This window comes from Xiphophorus couchianus, chromosome 22, assembly GCF_001444195.1.
Source record: "Xiphophorus couchianus chromosome 22, X_couchianus-1.0, whole genome shotgun sequence".
In the NCBI taxonomy this organism is placed as follows: domain Eukaryota; kingdom Metazoa; phylum Chordata; class Actinopteri; order Cyprinodontiformes; family Poeciliidae; genus Xiphophorus; species Xiphophorus couchianus.
The window spans coordinates 13,995,162-14,016,395 of NC_040249.1; the positions used below are offsets into that span (position 1 = coordinate 13,995,162).

At 35.5% G+C, this 21,234-nt stretch overlaps 1 protein-coding gene across 7 annotated transcripts in view; it reads right to left on the reverse strand.

The window, feature by feature from the left end:
* Positions 1–21,234, reverse strand: part of khdrbs2 (KH domain containing, RNA binding, signal transduction associated 2) — an 86,704-nt gene that overhangs the window by 16,128 nt on the left and 49,342 nt on the right. For 5 of the 7 annotated variants that reach the window (XR_003594127.1, XR_003594126.1, XR_003594125.1 and 2 more), the window contains exons 5-8: positions 20,400–20,527; positions 18,731–18,805; positions 18,028–18,211; positions 698–780 (exon numbers count right to left, since the gene is read on the reverse strand). Coding sequence is in view for 3 of the 7 variants with exons in the window: in XM_028006730.1 (XP_027862531.1) it covers positions 698–780; positions 18,028–18,211; positions 18,731–18,805; positions 20,400–20,527 (470 nt within the window). In the remaining 4 variants the exon portion in view is untranslated. The remainder of the gene's footprint in view (positions 1–697; positions 781–18,027; positions 18,212–18,730; positions 18,806–20,399; positions 20,528–21,234) is intronic. The other 2 variants (XR_003594128.1, XM_028006732.1) reach the window with 1 other exon arrangement.

The following is a 21,234-nucleotide window of genomic DNA, read 5'->3' on the forward strand; positions in this document are numbered from 1 at the left end:
TGTTTTTGGACAATTATTCTCTCTGCCTTTGGATGTTGTGCTTCTGGAAAGAGTCTTGCTCCTAATCTTTTTATTTTCAGGCATGTGCTGCGATGCATAAGCATGGCAACAAAGTTTTTTTTTTGTTTTTTTAACAATTTGGAGCACCTGATTGGCATCCCCAAAGCTCAAATAAGACCTCTTCTAAGACCACAAGAGTTGAAACAGAGGATTCATGGATATAGATCAAGGCCAAAGAGAGAAAGAGGACTTTTAAACCATCGCTTCCATTGATCATAATGAGCAAGGCTCATGTTCGCCACTACAACACGTGAATATCAGTTGCTTTCTAACCATATGGCGACAAAGTGGATTAGCAGTGCTTCTCAACAGTTGATGGTGTCGTTTAGTACGTTACTGTGAAATATAGTCTCTGTTGCTTCAATATTAAAAATATGTGCTGTTGAGCTTAGAGAATTATTAGAACAAGCCCACAGAAAATGGGTAAAGGCATCTGAAACAAAATGATCTTCAGTAGCCAAATCTCAGATTGACAAACTTAGAAAATTGCAGCCTTAAATTAGATTTCTTTTTTCTTCAGTGAAACAATAGCCTCCAAACTAATAATGGAATTCAAAACTTTTGTATCTTTATAAATGGTCCAAATATTTGTGCAGGGAGCTGTGTTTTTGCAGTTGTATGTGTCTGTAAAAATCACCTCTTTGTCTGAGTCCTGTAGTTTTCATCATATTCTTCATAAGTCTCATCTTCATATTCTTCATCATATCCGTCTTCATAGCCCTGCAAGAAAAGAAGCATTAAATATTAAAGCTGACATGTTTTCTCATTCATGTCCAGTGCAGCTATGTAAAGATGAATACATAATACAAGCCATACTGAGCTACATGGGAAAAGGCATTCCTTTCAGTCTGTAATCCCCAACAGCAATTATTGATTAAAGCTGGTGAAAGAACATGCCTCACTTTTGGAGCATAATGAGCAATTTATGAGGCTCAAACCGGATCTTGAAAGTTTAGACATACAGATATGGATATTTGGTAAAGTAGTGTAAAAATCCTTAAAAATAAATTTTTCAGTGCTGTATCATATCGCATTATTAAATTTTTTACCAACATGCAACTTTTAATTTCAGCATATTTAATTAGAAGAAAAAGAAAAGAATCCACATTAGATAGGAATAGTTTTTTAATAAACTCACTGGTGGCACAATTGTTTGTATCTGTAAAAATCAGCTTAAAGGTGTAAATGTAACTGCAGCATTTCCTGTATTTCTGCTTTACTTTTGTAAGTTGACCAAAGTTATTGGGAACTTTTAATTGGTAATCCATGACATGACTCTTTTCTTATATATATCCTTTGGGATATATATAAGATACAAGAAAGAGTACATTTTCTTTCAGTACTTGCCACTAGAATAGACGAGGACCCATATTTATCTTGCAACCACACAGTAATACGACAGTAAGGGAAGTAATAAGGAAAATCTCCAAAGGTCACTGCTGGATAACTACAGCAAAGAGTTGCATATTTGGGTCAGCAAACCTCCATAACAACCATTAAAGGCTATCCACATAGCAACCATGTGTTTGGGATTACCCTTTGCACCATCATTACAAGTGAAAGGAAGCATTTGTTAAACCAAGTTTGCACTTTAAGTGGAGTTTTGTGCTTTGATTCAGTAGACTAAAATTTAAAAAAGGATGAATATGTGGTTAAAAAAAACTGATATTCACTGTAAAGTATGGTGGAGGATGTATGTGGCAGGGTTTTTTCTGTATTACAAATGTCATTGTTAGAATGCATGCAACCAAGGAAACTAAGAGAATAAATGAGTCATTACTGAGCATTTTAGTTGGATGGTGAATCAAAACAAATGGGCAAAACAACACAGAGAAGGTTCACAAAAATAACCTTCTTCTGTGACCATCACAGTCCCCAGACCTAAGGCTAATAGAAAACATGTTAGGAAGAGCTGAAGAGCAGACTGCACAAGAAAACCTTGGCCTCTGGATGATTTAGACAGATAGTGGAAAGAGGAATGACCAAAGTTTATTTTCTCTGTTTGGTTCAATTTTGTGAAATGTTAAAGGGAAAACTACGTGATGCCCTGTTGGCCAAACAGGGTCGTAATACCAGCAGGGGCACAAATATTTCATAAAACCAGGGTTGCTGATAAATTTTTCCAATATAGCCAGTCCAATATATGGACTGTATTAAAGTCCATATAGTTACTTTAATACAGGTAAAAAGACCAGGCAATCCTATTTTTGGGCTTCTCATTTTTCCAATTTCCATTGATTTACTAATAAAATCCACTTTAAAAGAGCTGTTTAGTTTTACTGTCCAGTGGATGAGTGTTAATAAACTCTGCAGAGATACTTTCAGTTACGACTATGTGCTGTGAGTAATTAAGTTATACGAGGTGATGTGAGTGCCTAGTTGACGTCTTTCTCGTGGATTTGGTAGAAATTCTCCCAGAGGCACCACTAAATCTGAAAAATGCAATTTCACATCCTTTCCAAACTTTCGTTCCTTTCAGATTTTGTATTAGCTAGAACTTCAAAGATGTCTTATTACACTCATAAGACAAAAGTATTTATTTGAGATCTCAGGATGAATATTGTACAAGCTGGAATGTCCCATCTCACCAAAACAAAATAAAACAAAACAAAAAAAAAAACAGATAAGATTTATGAAAGAAATCTTGATGCAGTGATGCATATTGTGAGCCATATGTGTAAATATTTTAGAGGAGAAAACAACAGAGAAAGGGTTGAAACTATAATGAGCTGAAACTAATTTACCAATTACTGAATTCTACTCAAACATCTGAGTAAACAGCTGCTCAGTTAAACAGAATTGGGATTTAAAAAAAAGAAAAGTAAGGATACTTTTGTTCTGCGACAGACTGGCGACCTGTCCAGGGTGAACCCCGCCTCCCGCCCGGAACGTAGCTGGAGATGGGCACCAGAAACCCTCCCGACCCCATTAGGGACAAGGGTGAACAGAAAATGGATGGATGGATGGATACTTTTGTTGTGATCCTTGCGTGCTAGTTTTCTTTGTGTTTTTACCATTTCTTTGTTGCTTATGTATGCCTGTTAGGTCTTGCCATACTTAGGTCATCCTTCTACATTTGAATTTATTTTTCTTAGATTATTATAAGGCTTTTTCCTTGTTGGTTGCTATATACTTTAAGTCTTGGTTCATCTCCATTTGCATTATTAGTCCTCCTGCCTCAGTTTCCTTTTCTCCTTGCCACAGCTGCACCATATTTCCTCTGATTAGTTTATCCCTGCCACAGAGCTTCAGCTCCTGATTTTTCACTGTTCATTGCTGGATTTTTCTGTTCCATTCCTTTGCTTGTTTCCATGCTCGTGCTCCTTTTCCTGTTTACCTCATGCAAGACCCATAAAGTTCTCTTTTTACTATTAAAACATACAACATTGCATTCTTTATTGGCTGCCTACGTCTTTCCCTGCCTCAAACAAGCAAAACATTACAACTGAAAGATCTCCATCTGTGAGTCGCTATTAAACCGTCATGAAGGTTGGCCAGAGGTGGCTCAATACTGCATCCCAAAACCTTCAGTGTTGAGGAAAGACCCAGAGGATGGAAAGGGAGATGACACAGCCAAACTTGGTTTTGAAAAGCATTATATAGCAGCTGAAACTCTGAGAATGATGCCAGGATGCCCACGGTGGCAGATTCTGCAAATTGTGCCTTTTCTCAATAGACATTAACACTGAGTATTTGGATTTCTTTAGTTTTCTTCTTTTCTTTCAATATTTAGCCCTTGCAGTTTTCTTCTGCCTTTGGTTTTTCCATTCTTAGTTGTTCCAAATCCCGAAACAAATTTTAACATCAAATAAAGATAGCCCCCCCCAAATAAAAAAGGCAGTCTTCAAACTGATTCATTAATTAAAAGGAAAACTATTCAAACTATTCAAAAGGTTAAAATCACTATTGGCTAAAAAGGTACACAGTGGCCTGGCCACACTCACATTTGCTAAAAAAAAGACTCAATCACCCCATATTTTGGAAAGTGTGTGTCTTGTTACACCGGTTGCAAAGATAACACGTTTTCAGAAAAAAGAACATTATACAGACAAACATGTGGTGGTCAGATTATCTGGGGCTGTTTTGCTGCTTCAGGCCTTTAAATGTACTTTTTAACAGAAAATCCTTAAGTAAACGCCTGGCCATCAGTTTCTAACCTCAAGCACACCAACACCTCTGAATGTCTGACATTCAAATTTGTTTAAATCATCTGAAACATTTCCGTGTGACAAAAAGGAAATATTGTTCTTTCATAAAATTGACACCTAAATGTGTTAGCAGCCTTGGATCAATATATGTGTGTATGTTTCATTTTTCTCTGTTTCATTGCTGACTTACAGTTGCAGTTTTAAATATTTAAATTTCAAAAGCCTGACCATGAACTGGACCTGCAAAATACAGTAGCTGTTATGTTTTGAGATATGAATTATTTCATGCTCTGTTTTTGAATAAATACATTTTATGTAATGTCATTCATATGATTTGAAAACAAAGCATATTTCTGAGTACATCTTGTAATGTTCCTCAAAATGGATTTTAATTCAGTAACAAGTAAACAGATGCCAGGGGCCCCAGGTGTCCTGAGACTGCAGTGGAACCACACAGCAGCCACAACTCCAGTAAGCTCACCTCAACATCTCCCAAACATCTGCACCAAAAGACTTTCAAACAAAAGAAATGTTTAAATTCACCATTTCATGTATCAATGAAAGGTGCTATTTAAATTAAACATATTTGCTTACTTACTGCATTCTGTGGTTTGCTGTTCATAGTTATCAGTTATATCTTAAGAAAGTTGACTAGGAAGATCAGCTCTGCTTTATTTAGTTTATTTTCCAGCACCAATTCAAAACAAACAAAAAAATCATCTCAAGGTATTTTACAAGAAAACAGCTTCAAGTCACATTAAGCAGCATACAGTCAAACCAATCTAATTCATTAGTATAAGCTCAGATTCAAGGTCAGAAACGACCAGTCCAATTTGACCACAAATCAGTACGATAAGAGAATTTGTCTAAGTTGACATGACGTCAGACTTCTCTGCATTGTCATTTACAGAAGCTATTATTGCAATTTAACATGGAGAACAGAAACAAACCTGCTGGATTTTTGCAGATAAACCATTGTAGAAATATGAAGTTAAAAAATGATTGTTTGGGTTGGATGTGGTTCAAAAACAGTAACAGCTGGAAAAGAGGTTTGGGTTGATCATGCTGTGAGTGTATCTTGCAGCAAACGAGAGATAAAATTAACTACACAACTCTCAAACAGTGTGGCATTGATTTTTAAATATGAAAGTGCAGAGGGGATGTGTTTACAACAACTTAATGAACCTAAAGTCATAATGAAGTCCACAAGTCTGTGCTACACAAGGTGCAGTTGATTGTTTTTATAATCTTTTCCTGTTCTAAACATCACAGTTTTTATGAGAAATATCCCCCAAAAATCTTTCACTTTTCTCCTTTTATATATTTTGAAATATGAAGTGTACCCTCTCAGACAAACACACACATTTGGGCAATGCCTCCACATTTGAAAAAAAAAAAAAAAAAAAAATTATATTTAAAAAAGCTGGGTGAAACATGTAAGGCTTCATCGTTTTCTTTTTACCTCAGAGAGAAAACCTACTCTTTCATGAGAACATATCTAAAAGAAAGCAACTCCACATAATATTCTGTCAAATGGTTTATTCATCAGAATGGGAATAATCAGTCTCAGCAGACCAAACAGCCCAAGTTGAAAATGATATCAGGCCACAGTGTGTGCAGAGCAGTATAGTCAGCTATTGTTTTCTTATTTAAAGTGTTGGATTTTGCTCATTAAGAGAGATTTGGAAGAATCTAAAGTGCTCTTGTTTCTTTTTCATTATGATCTAATTTCCTCTAATCCTTTTCTGAACTTGCTATTTAAAATAAAACTCCACCGTGAGATATACAAGAATCATTTCCCATTGAAAAAAAAATCTATTGCTTTTAATGTGTCAATAAAATGTTGTGCCAGATGCGGCCCCAGAGGCAGACAATACCTTCCATTTCTGTTTGTAGCAATACAGAAACAGTATATGAGAGGCATATAGACACTCTTATGACAAAATTTAATCGGTGGACTGATTTATGACCCTAGGTGAGGCTACACATTTATCTTTCAGCTTTCCCTAAAGTTGAAAGTTTTTTACATTGCTGCACATCCACGCTCCAAAAGTAGCTCTAACATGGGAAAGTGTTTTTTAACCTTTAAAATTATCCACTACTTTTGTCTCTGACTTATATACTGTATGTTTCTTGGCCCTAATAATGCTTTCCCTCCATCCATTATCTTACACACTTAAGTGTGTTCACTAACAAAATACAGTACACCTGTAGTTGTTGAATTTTCCATTACTAAATCTTATAAATGATCAATGTAAACCATCAGTCTGTCTTAAAATATTTAATACAATTCATATTATTTATTTAGATTTGATGTTTTGATGTGTGCACTTGGATTTCTACCGATTTAGTGAATGATGGTCTGTGTAAATATTTATTAAACTGAATGGCCATTCAGGTTTTATATAGTTTTTTTTCTTTTGGTGTTTGTTGTACAAATTCAAATATATGCTGGCTATCAACCAAAATTCAATCAGTGAATTTGTGTTTTTTCTTAAATACCCCCACTCACGAAGACTTACTTACACCTTCTGACAACTAGCCCAACTTATAATAACATTGACTAAATTTGCTATTGGTACACTTTACCTAAAACAAAAATAATAAACAAAATAAAACATACTCACGGAACGGATGAAGGAAATCACAAACTCATAGTCAGCACTGACTAATCATGCTACCATAAATAATATAGTAAAACAGTTAAACTGTAGGTTTTCTTTAGAGGTATGTGTTTACTCTTATGCAGGGATGAGCACGGACGCACAAATTGCTTGGTGAGCAAAACCATAGGTAATTACAAGATTCTAAATCTAAACTTCTCTAGGAAAGGTGACAAACTATATATTATTCTTGATACTGATTATCACTTATTGTTTTTCATACTTTAATTGTGCTGTACTTTAATTCCCTCAGAGTACCCACACTGAGCACCAGCGCCATCGACCCTCCCATTTGTGGCCTTTGTCTGTTTGTCACTGTCTCCTCATCCTATGCCAACTGTTAGACTGTGCCTAGCAGTAAATGTTTATTGTTGATCCCTTTTAATTGCATTCGTCCTAAACTTCAGAAAGGTTGGAAGGAGTTTACGGAAGCAAGGTGTCACAAAGATAGTGAGAAAATGTCCTGACTATCCTGAGATTCATCCTGTGCTGGTGTTTAAATTGTACCTACCAGAGAGAATGTTTTATGGCTGATCCCTTTTAATTGCATTCTTCCTACACTTTATAGAGGTTGGAAGGAGTTTTCAAAAGCAAGGTGTCACAAAGCTGGTGAGAAAATGTCCTGACCACCCTGAGATTCATCCTGTGCTGGCCAAAAGCAGAGAGGTTTTTGTGCTACCGTAAATAATGCACCAGGGGCTTTTACCCCCTCACACAGATGGCATGTTGAGCAGGGCTGGGGTTAGTCCTCTCCCCTTTCACGCTGTGTATCATGAAGACATTCTGTTTAAAACCAGAGGTAATTACAACATTACAAATCTATTTAAACTTCTCTAGGTATAGTATATGCTATATACAGTATATTATTCTTGATTATCTAACACTTATTGTTTTTTTTATACTTTAATTGTATTACTCTTAAAACTCAGAGGTCAGAGGGAGTTTACCAAAACAAAGTGTCACAAAGATGAGACTAACAGATGTCAAAGGAGTGTTTAATGGGGGAAGGAATTTTTATTTTAGGGAGGGAGGCACATCCGGTCACCGGAAATTAAAAGCAATTAATATAAATCAGTCCACCAATTAAATCTTGTCATAAGGATGTCTATATGTCTCTGTAGTATAGCTTTCAATGTTGAGTTCGTCTGTCTTTTTTTTTTTCAGGTTTGGGACACAAAAGAAGAGACATCAGCGTGAGGGACATCTGTGGTGGTGACCTAAAAGAAATTACATTTACTGTGCTTGTACATAGGATCGTCTCCCGATGAGTAATGCTGATTCAAACCGCTCCGCTTTCTGTGTGGCTTTATTTGTGCGAACATGAATTTGACTAAATTAAAGTTAGGGATTATGTCAGGGATTAAGTTGTTCAGGGGATCCTCTATTTCTCCCGTTCCTGCATGAGTCTGTCCCCACAATAGCAGAGTCAGAAACCCACATATCTCAGTAATTAAACATTTTGTGAGCTATCCCATACGGAAATTGGCTATACTGAGCCTCGACTGTAAAGCAGTCAATGGATTAATTTCAGAGAAATAATGGGTTATAAAAATAAATCTTCCATTTTCTTTTCCTTTTTTTTCTTTTATTCATACAAAGTCATATAACCCAAAAATGGACTGCATTTAGACACTGCTTTTCTTGGTTTATTGACCATTCAAAGTTTTCTTTATTACAAGTCAAATTCATGCTAACACAGACACAGATCCACATGTTTTCACCCTACAACTATGTTGGTAATTTTGGAAATTTTATTCTAAACATGCAACAACCTAATTTACTATTTCTTTACTGGGAAGATCGGTGAAGCACCTCAGCTCACCATGAGGAAGGTATTGATAAAGTTATCTCCAAAGGTTCCAACTGAGACACATCTTTTGATTAAGTATTGCAATGCGATTGAGATATGCTGTCTAATGTCTCATTGTCTTTTAACTGCATGCCAGAAGACAAAAAATAAATCCAGACAAAATTAGTCTGAGAATAATTTCTTGCTGTATACACATAAATATTACATAGTTATAATATTACTGTAACAATGTACTGTAACCAAGGTTATATGTTGCACAATACCATTTTAAGAATGTTGCTTATTATTTTTTAAATATAAACTAATCTAAAGAAATTGCCATAATAAATAAAGCAGCTCCTTTAGCTTTTGCCTGTTTGAACACAAACTGTGGATTAGCTAGTGGTGGGAAGTTCGAGTCTTCAGAGAGTGAGTTCTTGTGGTAGAAGAGCAAATGACTCTTATTTTATTGTCATCTGTAGCCTCATATATCAGCTTAACTTGGCAAATATGAATGCCTTGTACAACTATCACAACAGCAGGTGCAATTTGCTGCATGTATATAATTCCTATCTAAGATGTTAAACGTCGGTGTAAAATATATAGAGGTTAGAGGTCACTACAATACCTACAGCTAATTAGATATGTGTCTGCAGCACATGAGCTCAGTCATATTCATTGAATTAGAGTATGCATTCAGATAAGGTCCAGTAGTCAGATTAAAAGTACCTTTTGAATATAGCATTTAAGGAGGTATTAAATATACTTTTCATTAAGCTCACATTTCTGCAATAAAAATGTGTTTTCTAATTGGTCTAATTAATATTCTAATCATAAATGTCATGTTTTCATTACCTGTAAGTGGAAAATCATGATAATGAACAAAAATAAAGTCTTTCAAACAGCTGTGTGTAAATAATCTCTATAGAGTATTTCACTTAGTGATAAATTTTCTGAGATAAATGGGTTGTTCAATCATATTCAAATGAATTGAATGTGTATGTATAATTTCCTATGTGTTTCAAAAATGTCCTGCCTGAGACACTCCCTCACCTACCCGTTTGGCTCAAAACGTTTCGCAATGATGGTGATAGAGGAGAAGCTACAGTCCTCAGTGCAGTGGTTCATGGTTTGATTTCTGATTTCTGGCATAGGCTATTTACTGCATGCTGCTTTATGGATACACGTCTGTTTCTGTTTTACATCAGACTCCTATTATCATATTGTCATTCTAGAACTAGACACTCAGGAGAAATGCACTTTTGCATGTCATACAGATGGTATTTTGTCACATATATTCTATATGTTTATATGTAGCTGAACATTACATTTTCGTATGTAAAAATGCAAGCTTTACTGCAACAGTGACAACGAAAGCATCGTTGGGGACGAGTATTGTTTGGCCTGTCAAGAGTCAAAGGAAACAGAATCATTTGTTAATCTCTCCTCAGCTTATCTCTTTTCACTGACCTCAGTATTGCTTTTATGCATAACATGCATTCAGCTTCAAGAGGGTATTATCTGTAAACAGGCCAGCCTCTAATTAATGAGGCTTGATTCCTCCAGTTTGACACTCATCTGTAAAAACAATTAACTCTAGAGCTTTTTAACACAGCAGAGGACATAAATCAAATGTTAACACAAGAGTGGAGTCCTCGCTCGGTGTAATTAGGACAGCAAGAACCTAAAGGCCCTTAGCACTGTGCTTCATTATCAATTGACAACCTGTATGTCCCCTGACAGTGACTGATCTTCATAGGGAGGTGCCTTCCAAAGCCCACTATGCGTAACTGAACGGCGGCGTAAAATTAGATTTGCTGGCTTTTGTTTCTGTGAATAGATGGTGTTTTTCACCTTTTGTTGCTGCTCATATAGTGTGGGACTAAAAGAATTGGTTTGATTTTGAATTCTTTTTTTTTGCTTTTAATAATTTTATGCAAATGTAACAGTTGATAAGTTACATTGAGCAATTTTAATTTACATAAAGAAATTGATATAATTAGTGTCGTAATCTTTCAAAAATAACTGCAGATTGAATTCCTGCTTCCCTTTTGAATAGTTGTAATTACAAATTTGAAGAACTGAGGAGATTCTGCATAATTCTGATGTTATAGTTGGATGTCTTTTTTATCACAATAAAAGGTGTATTTCATAAAGACTCAAACATATTTTATTCTACCGTGAGCTCATATCTCTATCTTAATGACCTCTTTCTTTGTATATGTTTAAAATTATATTGCCCTATAGCTTACTTATTGTTTTGTTTTCATTCTTTTTTATATTTCTCTACAGCACTTGTGTCAGCTGCAATGTTGCTTTTTATAAGTGCATTACAAATAAAGTGCCATGGTATGGTAAAATTTAACTAAGAAACAAAAAAAAAATTATGCTAACACAAATGCTGAATTGTGGAGCTGTGACAAAAAAGCAAAACATGACTTTGCAGCATTGAAGTGTAAAATAAAAGCCTTTATCTAACCGTTGATGAGGCTTGGTTGTGAGTGACTAGGTTGATGAAGGACTTTTGGCTGATTATCTCCGTCTCATTGCCAAACCTTATATTTTATATAATAATTATACATAAAGACTATGGACACCATCTGTGTGGGATAAGGGGTTGCTAAGGCTATACATCAAACCGCACAAGAGACTGAAGAGACTTTATAGGAAACTATTACCCAAGTAATGTCTGGTGTTCATATTCGCCATACAGTTATCCTAATATCAAAGTTTGTTTACTTTAGTGACATTAAGTAAATAATGATTGATAGCTGGTGTTAATGAAACTGATATAGAACCCAAACAAATCAGGCAAGTTGGTGTTAAATGTTTGCATTTAAATTGCTTACAGGAGCCATTTGATTTCCCATCTCAGGCGGTGTCAATTCCTTATGGTGCATCCGACCTCATTATGTATTCTACTGGAGAGTTTTTATGTTATTTTAAATAACTTAGTGAGCATGTGTGCTGCATACACTTGTTTAATTAAACAAATGAGTTCTGGATGGAAAATTACCATAGTTAATATAACAAATGATTACTCAGCAGTGAATATGAACCCATTGTTATATAACGTAATTACAGAGAGTATGCGTTAAACCCAGACATTTCACTTGTTCACTCTCAATAAATGAGTTTCTTAATCTTTTATGTTCAAGAAATAGATATGAGCAGATTTTGTTTTCACCTTAATAGAGTGTCATTTTTCTTTTCTCTTTTCCTTAAAATCCTCCTAAAGCTCTGTGCTTAATGACATTAAAAGCATTTTCTCCATAGCTTTGATTCAGTTGCATGGTTCAGAATTAAAAACCATGCTGTAAGTTTCAATTCTTATTATCTATTTTTACTTGGTGTCTGTTACTAAAAGCTGTATCACACTTTAAATCCTCTCCTCCATCATCAGTTCTGACATTAAGGGATAACATTTGATCCAGAAGGGATTTGATCTTTAGCATTGAGCTAAGGCCATGGTCCTGGTCCATACTGAAAAGCATCAATCACATCTTTTATGTGCTCCCAGCTTTCCTTTCACACTTTTCACTTTGAGTTACTCACACTGTTTGTCTCGCTGTTTTCCAGAGAACGAGCGCCATTTGTTCACTAATGCCACTTTAAGCTGCCACTAAACAATAGCTAGCAGTGGTAATGTTAACACATCAGCTGCAGCCTAATGCAGTATGCAAACCTTAGGCCAACATCTAATGGGAGCTTTCTCAGCAAGAAAATTGTAATCTTCATTATTCTGAAGAGCCAAATAGAAAAAATATATTTTTTTATGCCAATTAGCAAAAATGAAAAAAAAAATTAAACCTTTCTATTGAGAGACACATTAAATTTCCCCCTGAAAGATCTGGCCCAAGTCACAGGGGAGAGGGAGAAGACTTGTGTCCTAATTAAATTACTACAAGTATACACAAAGTTTGAAAGCTAAAATTCTTTATTCTTATTGAGTTTAAAATAAAGTAGCTCTTATTTTTCTTGTTTATTGGAGACATCATATTTAAAAATCATAAGTATAAAAGGTTAAAGCTGATTAGTATGTGTTTCTCCTGTTTGTCCATAATTGTTTATTAGTGAAATGCTAATGTTCCCAGGGCCCCATCCAGAGTACTACCTTGCTTTGAGTAAGGATTACTGTCTAGTTACCTGGGTTGGATGCTACAATTGTTATTACCCTAACTATCACTGCTGCATAATGATATGTATTGCTTCTGCTGTAGATTTATGGTTTTCTGTTTTGTTTTGTTTTTTATCTTGATTGTGTCTTTCAATAATGATGTTGCCATTATGTGTTGTTCATAATGTAAGGTGACTTTGAGTTTTTAAAGTTGCTGATTAAAAAAATGTGTTGTTATTAATAGTATAGAATAAAACCCGTGAATAAAGACAATTCACTTCAGAAGTGTTGCAGTCCTTCAAAATGTAGAATAACATTTACTGTCACTGCATTGGCTTTAACTTCAATGACAGCATGACAGAGTCCATTTATCACTACAGTCTCCAGAGTCTCCCTATCACAGGAAGGTATGAAAAAATGCTGCAAACATTATGGAAACATAAATCTGTCAGATAGTCAGTAAGTACAATAGCAAGCTAAAGTATCCATATATTTATGTATCCATGTACAGTAAGCTTCTTATGAATGTGAAACAAACTAGTCTATGCCACAAGATGACACATTAAACTCCAGAAGATAAGTGGTACTGCACTATGTCCTACCTTTCTTGTTGTTCTAAAATGGTAGAAGTTTGCTTTTCGGCTAGCCATTAGCTGAAGCCACAGGGAGAAGCTCCTCTGGATTTATACTAAATAAAGTCATGAAGAGAGTTAAGTACTGCAGGTAAGACTGACTGCCTCTAAGCTTTTAAGAGAACCACACGATTTTCAAATTGTAGCACTGCAAAACAAGGACATGATAGTTCTATAATTATGTAAGATAAATCAGATATAGCAATAGAAAATCATGCGGTCTTTAGTTTTAAAGATAGATTAGTAAAAAAGAAAATCATGAAATGTTGAAGTAGATGCATGCAATCAGAGAAGCAGCACAGGAAGAGTGTGCGCAAATATCATGTCAAATGCATATTTTTCAGTTCATGAGTAACTGCACTCTAAAGTGTTGTTTTACTTTGAATATCTATTAATGAACAGTATTGCCTTATTGAAAACAACAACAGAGTAAATTATATGGAATTGACAAAAAAATACAGCAGAAAGCAATAACACATTGTAATCATAAAACATGTTGTCTAATAGAAAATGTGAGCAATGTGTGGTTTTCACAACACTTGAAATGAATGGTGGCTCAGAAGAATAAGCTATATTAATTTCTGACTACACAGACGGTGCTTAGTGGGATCAATTCTCAGCTGGTTTTATAGTCTCCCGGGGATTAGTCAAGGGGAAAAAAGAAACTACAAGAATCATTTCACACAAAGAGCTGCACTCCAGGAGGAACAGAGTAAACAAAGTATTGGTGTAAAGGATCCAGTAAAGTCGGATTTGTGGCAGGATATTAAAAGAAAAACACTAAGATCACAAACTCCAGAGCAAACACTGATACATAATAACTGCCGATAAAAATTTTCCTTCAGAGTTTTAAATCAATAAAGCACTCAATTAGGAACAGTTTCAGACTTTTCCTGAGTATCACCTTTATAAGGCAGACTGACAGTGACAAATCTCCACCAGTGAATATCCTCTAGAGATACTACATAATGCTCATGCACATAATATTTTCCTAAAGAAAAACACTGGGTGAAAAAGGGAAACCATGCTAAAGTTGCGCATTGCAGGATTCAATAACTTTAGTGAATAAAAAATCAAGCTAAATCAGGTCTTTGTTAAAAAAGGGTCTCGTTACAATTTTGAAGCATGCTCAAATGTAATTATTTAATGTAGTAAAAAAAAAAAACAGCAAAGTGAGATATGAGAGAAGGGAATGTTCAGGACAAACTCATCTTTCTTTAATCCCCTCGTTTCCCTGCTTCCAGCCTCCTTCCCGACCTCCAATTACAAAGAGAAGAAATGCTTTGCTTTTTCGCTCCTCAGAAATACACAGCCTCTGCATCAGGACTCAATTTGGTTTGGTAATGAGTCTACGCTTGTGCATTTCCCCATGCAGACAGCCCAATCTTCAACTGCCTGTACACATGGGTTCTTTCTTTTTTTTTCCTTTGCAGGAAAGCACTGAGGAAATAGACTGGTAAAAGTGTTGCCTTTTTTTATCTGGATGAAACTTGGAGCTTACTTCTGGTGTTCTCTTTGTAAAATGACCTTGAAAGATCCCTCAGATCTCAGGACAAGCTTGTTTTCAGCTTTGACCTTACATAATTTTTCAACATGGAAACCCAGAACTATTTCAAGTAATGTGAGAGATTTTGCAGACAGCTAATCAAGGCACCAAGAGGCCCTTTTAGAGGATCTCTTGGTGCCTTAGGAGGATCTTTCTTTTTGCTTTTTAGTGGTTACCGCAGAGGGCTTCATGGATTTGTGTCTTCTTGCACACACTGTTACCTTTGGGAGACCTTTAGTGGCACTTTCCACAATGTATGTGATTTATTCTTTTAACCAATATGCTTATTTAATTCCTAAAGAACAATACTGCTGTTTTGTAAATTTCATTTGCTAAACAGATGTATCCTAGCTGTGAATATTTCGGTTTCCACTCTGGAGACCAACATAGTTTCCCTCCCTTCTATTAGGCACTGGGAAATAGCTCAGACAAAGGAAATGCAAATACAAATTCATGTCTTTGGGAAAGGTGCTTGCCAGTCAAGTTACTGATGCTATCTAGAGCTGTGGCTCTTACAGGTTCTCTGGTGTATCTGAAGTTCATAGCAAAATACCTTCATTGTTTTCTTGAGTTAGTCAGAATATGATATTTTGTATTCAGTCATAAATAGTTTTTTCTTCGCTCTCATTTGAAACAGTTTTTCCAATGTATGTGACGACTCACTTGACTTCTGTTAGGTTGCAGTCTCACAATGTCTTTTCTGCCCATGTACATTGACATACTGAGAAACATGTTACAGTGAGAAATAGTAGGGGATTCTGTTGCACAAAAAGTTCTTTCAGGCCTTTTAAGCATATTTTGATATACTCAAATTTGAAATATTTCTTATTTAATGGGATAAAAAATTTTAAATTCAATGTTCAACTACTTCAGTAGAGGGATATTTACTTTAGCTTGTTCCATTGTATAAATGTCTTTAATTTCATTTAATTGATAAGGGAATATTACTGAATAATCATTTTGAACAGCACATATTTGTTTGGTATATATATTTGGTAATTGCACCCTATTGCATAAAATGATCAAAGCAATGTCTTTAACAAGGTAATAACATAATATACAATTTTAAAAAAAGTCAACTTCACATAAATCCTCCCCTTTAGTATAATTGTGTTTAGAATTTAAAAACCAGAATGATTTCAGTTGGGTCTTGTTGTGTGTGGTGCATTTTTTTCAGCAGTACTCTGGCTCCTTTCCTCTGTCTAAAACATCCATGTTAAGGTTAACTGGCAACTCTAAATTACTTTTTTTTGGTGTGTCAGCAACTTGTTTAGATGTTGCACTGTCCTTCTCTCATTGATGGCTGACATAAGCACCAGCCCTCCAGCTGTTGAATGAGATGAAGCAAGTAAAGAAAATGGATTGATGTGTCTTGTTAGTCCCTGATCGTACAATATTTCCCATATCTTTTTATTTGTTCATGCTGTTTGTTTGTATTGATTGATGTGTTCTTCTGCCTCAGTTCTGCAACATTCCTGTAGCTGTCTGTTTGAAATACTATTTATTGTACTTTTTGTATTGCACTAACACACCAGTGCCTTATGCTTCTGCACATTTTCATCATTATGGTGTTATTGTTTATTTCTGATAAATGAGTTTGAATCTTCTTCTTGTTTGCATGCAAAGCACTCAAAAGCAATGTTACTATTTTTGATGGATTCTGATAGTATCCAATATGTAGCAAGGAAAAAATATTTGTGTGCGGTTTATTTTAAAGAATCCTTTCTTTTGGCATTGTTTCTCTGTTTAAAGTTTAGGTACAGGTCAAATAAAGCAAAAAGATTTCAAATGTGCTTCAATAAGGAGAACCCCAAATAACTAAATGTACAAAGACTCTTAATGTAATTTTTTGTGCATTAGTTTTTGACTATTTCTTCTAATTTTTGCTCTTGCAATGTTTTGCTTTGTTTGCTGTACAGCACTTAAGTCAAACTGGTCACTTTTAAGGTGCTTTCTAAATAAATTGGTTTACAGTTGATTTCAGAATGTTAAAACATCAATCATGCTCTCTAAATCAGGCTCACTCACTTTGGAAGAGATTGGATCATTTATTGTCTTATCACCTTTGTCTTTTGTATGAAGGCTTTGGAATATACTCATAAATATAAATATAGATTATTGCAAACTTTGTAAAATAATGGCCTAGGTCTCCTTTTTTCTGCCAAAATCACTTTTATGAAAAACAACCTAGGCCATTATTTTAGGAATGTGACAATATTAAATATTGATAACTGACCTGATATAGTAATTTAGTTCTGGAACTTGGTAGTAAATAGATGCCATATTATTAGATGCTCCTAACATGTAACATATAAGATTACTGTTTTATAAGCGTTAGACACTTCTTCTATTCCACTAATCACTTACTGGCCTAACTCTTAATGACTGCCTGATCTGAAAGCTTATGAAAGGTGAACTGGAATTAGTCATATGTTTTTCACATTGTAACCAATGTCTCAGTGGAATGCATATTAGCAAATTTCCAAAATGTTTCAGTTCCCTTTTTAAGGTTTAAAAAAAATCCTAATATGGTCTCACAGAATAGTTCTTATCTTATTTATCCCATGCAGTATGCCATAAGATACCTAACATGATCAAAGATTGGTACTATGAAGCAAAACTTGTGGTTTATGGAGTAAACTTCAGCTTAGTTCAGTACTTTCCGTTTTACAAAGCTGAATCACATTTTAGTTGAAAGTTGTGTATGTGCATGTGTGTGTGTGTAAAGGCCAGCTCCCACAATTAGTTTGCAACAACAGTGAATTCATACATCAATGTCTGAGTTGGAATCTGTGGAACTTCAGACTTTTACTGCTGCAAATAAATTTATGTGCATCTTTTGGATTATCCACAATAATTTTGGAGTATATAATTTACACAGTAAAATATGTTAACTAAAAAAAGGGATAATTTCTTTTTGCTTTATTTTTTTGCAAACTGACGTCATAGGATGAGCATTCATAAAAAGCCACACTCATCCAGAGCACATTGAAGTGGATTAGAGCATTTCTGATTGAGTCAAATTTCCACCAGAGAGACTTTCTGCATTTGAGTAAAGAGGATTGGACTTACATAGTCATCATATGATTCATGTGTGACTGCTAACAGTGGGGGCCTGTATCCGGCGTTTGCTGCTGCCCCCCTGATCCGTGGAGCTTGCAAGTCCCTTGTCAGAGCAGTTTTGGGAAGTTTGCTGTGTGTGGCTGCGGCTGTCCCTCGTGGTGTTGCTGCTCTTCTGCTTGCACCTCCGTGGCCCCTGCACAAACAAACAAGCACACACAAAAAAGCATAGACTCAGAATCTTGCCTCACAGCATTTTTTGTTGTCAAAGGTGGAGTTATTTTTGCAAGAAAGTAGAATTAAGACAGAAATAAATCTGGCAGATCTCTCTTATCTTGGCATATGCGTAGCCTGATTGTAACATTCTTAACTCTAGGTAAAATAAACTGGGGAAAAACTACTGAGGTAAATTTTACAATCATCAGAGAACTCTTAAGTATCTTTTTTGTTTTTACTTACACAGAATATGACTGAGAAACATCATTCTTTCAGTAAGACTGAACAGTACCTTTTTGTTTGTACAAGAACACCTGCCTCAGGCTGTAGGCACACAGGTATAAACAGCATTACTGCATGCACCAGCAGAGAGGCCAGAGGACCAGGGCAATCAAGAGGAATTTAGGCCATATTGTTTCTTTAATAACAGTGTGACTGTCCGGCAACTGCTCCACAGAGAAACTGCTGCACCGATAAGGATGTAGCATTGTTAACTCACTTTTTAACGTTCTCCCGTAGGTGGGATAGAACACCTTCCTTCCCTCTGGCACATCCTCCTCTAGGTAGCAGTGCACTGGGAGCCAAAATACAAATACTCAAAAGCAGAATTTCTGGTGGCATATTTTTCATGGAGCTTTGAAAAATTGCTTATCATTACAGTATGAGGAGAAAATCATGGTAGGGAAGTGGTGGGGATGTTTTTTGAATTGGGAGCAACCCGTGGTTGTGCTGGATTTAGCTACTGCTTGAATCAGGCCATGCTGTCATGGCACAATGTGCTTGCGTTCTCCTGAGGGACTGCAAGGGCTCAGGTGGATTACAGACAAATTGCTTTAAAGGTGTTTCATGCAGGTAGCTGAATATATGGCGAAGTCAATCAAATTCTATTTTTTCTGGTGCCGCTTAGATCCCCAAACTCTGGATACATGTAAAAGAAGAGATTTCTGTCTACCGTGAATGTTTAAGGTATTAAAAAAAAATTTAATGGAAAAAAAAAGTCTTTTTTTATGCTTAACGCTATCTCCCTCGAGGAAACTCGGTGGAAATTGAATTGAAATACGGGAAAGAAAATCTACAGAACCAATTAATCTGAAAATTCACCATGAAGGTGGACACTTCGTGTTTTGTTATTGAAATGTACCTCGTTCACAACGTCCTGCTGAGCTCCAGAATATCCATAAGAGCATTGAATTTTACAGCATGCCGCATTATGGCTGATAAATGTCAGAGGATTAACAAATATTCATACACCTTCTATGGGTCTGAACATCCATATGTCTCCCCTCTTTCTCTTCACTTAATATAAATGTAATTTAAACTCAAGACCTGTTTTTGAAGGTGTTCTAGAAAACAGCTATATTTATAGAGCAGCAGAGGAAATTCTCCTTCTGAAATTGTGCTGCCTGGCTCTCGTGCAATTTTATTTACATGAGCAAGTATGCACACATTTACGGAAAGAATATGCCCATATTTACATATTCATGCAAATTACAGGACAATAAAAATGTATTGTCTCTCCACACCACAATTGCTTGCAGTAGGCAGACATTGTGAAATATTCTTTGCCCCCTGAAAGCAAAGGAAATTTTGACAGATGGGAAAAACATTTAAAAAAGTGACCTGCTGCTCAGCAGTCTTCATAAGCAGACATCTACAAACACAACTAAAGATGGAACTTGATATTGACAATAAATATAGTTGAGCCCAAAGTGATTTAGATTTAGGTTTAAAGTAATACTTTAATTTTACCAACTTGTTCCTCTGACTTGATGTGACCCAAGTTCAAGTTATGGTTATAGTGAAGCACTGAGTGTAATCTTTTTCTCTGTTTTTATGGTAAAAAGCCAGATTTAGTAAATGATTAAAGATAGATTGTGACCTGATGCAACAGTAGGTTAAAATTGCTCACATCTGATGAACTTGATGGCTGTGTTGTATTTTCTCTGTATTTAGAGCAGTTTATATTCTGAACTAAGTGTAGATATATACCAGAGGAGCAGACATGGGCAAAAAGACTGAGCTAATAACACATTCAGTAAGGACTATTGAATTTTATCTGTTTTTTTTTATTTACCATAGTAGTAATTGTAGACCACACATTTTACATATAACATTCACCAGCTTTATTCAAGGATTTATTTCGGTTCAAATCTAAGTTGCCACCTTACATTGTGGATGCTGTTGTTGTTGTCCTTAGGCTCCTGCCCTGTATGCTCCTCCCTCTGCTCGACTCGTCTGATCCGTTCAGCAGGGATAACTCTCTCAGCTGCTCTTGCCTGATCTCATCATTGTAGTCCTATGGCAGCAAAAAGAAACATATCTTACATACGAAAGGAAAGGACACCTGTATTCTGACTGCAACAGATGGCTTTACCAGCATCAAATGAAAATTATCTTGACACACAGGAAAATCACACTGTTGTTAGCCATTAAAAAGTTGATGAAGCATGCTGTCTTTTGTTTATGTGGTACACAAAGTGTCGTAGGTAGTTATTGCTCTTGACACACACATTAAGCATAATTAATTTTCCTTAGAAGGCCTAGGGTTTAAATGACTGCAGTAAAAATTATTTTAAAAAATCAACAGTTTTCAGAACTCAAAAGTTTCGCCATGTATGGAGACAGAAAATAATGTCTTGTAGAGTATTTCTGCCTCTTTGACTCTTCCACATTTCCTCCTTTTTACAGTGCCAGACTTCATCACAAACTGTTGGAATTTTATGTGATAGACCAGCATGAAGTAGTTCATACTTGTGAAGTGGAAGAAAAATGATAAATGGGTTTCAATTTAAAGAATAAAAACTGAAATCTAAAAAAAAAAGTGTTTCATGCATATTTTTTAGCCCATTCCCTGAGTCATTCCTTTGGAGAGCAATCTTTTCTTTCAAAGCAACACATCTTTATGGTATGTCTTTACCAGCTTTGTATATTGAAGGAAGGAAAGTTTTTCTCATTCTTTTTTGCATAATAGCTTATGATCAGTCAGATCAGGTAGAGAGTATC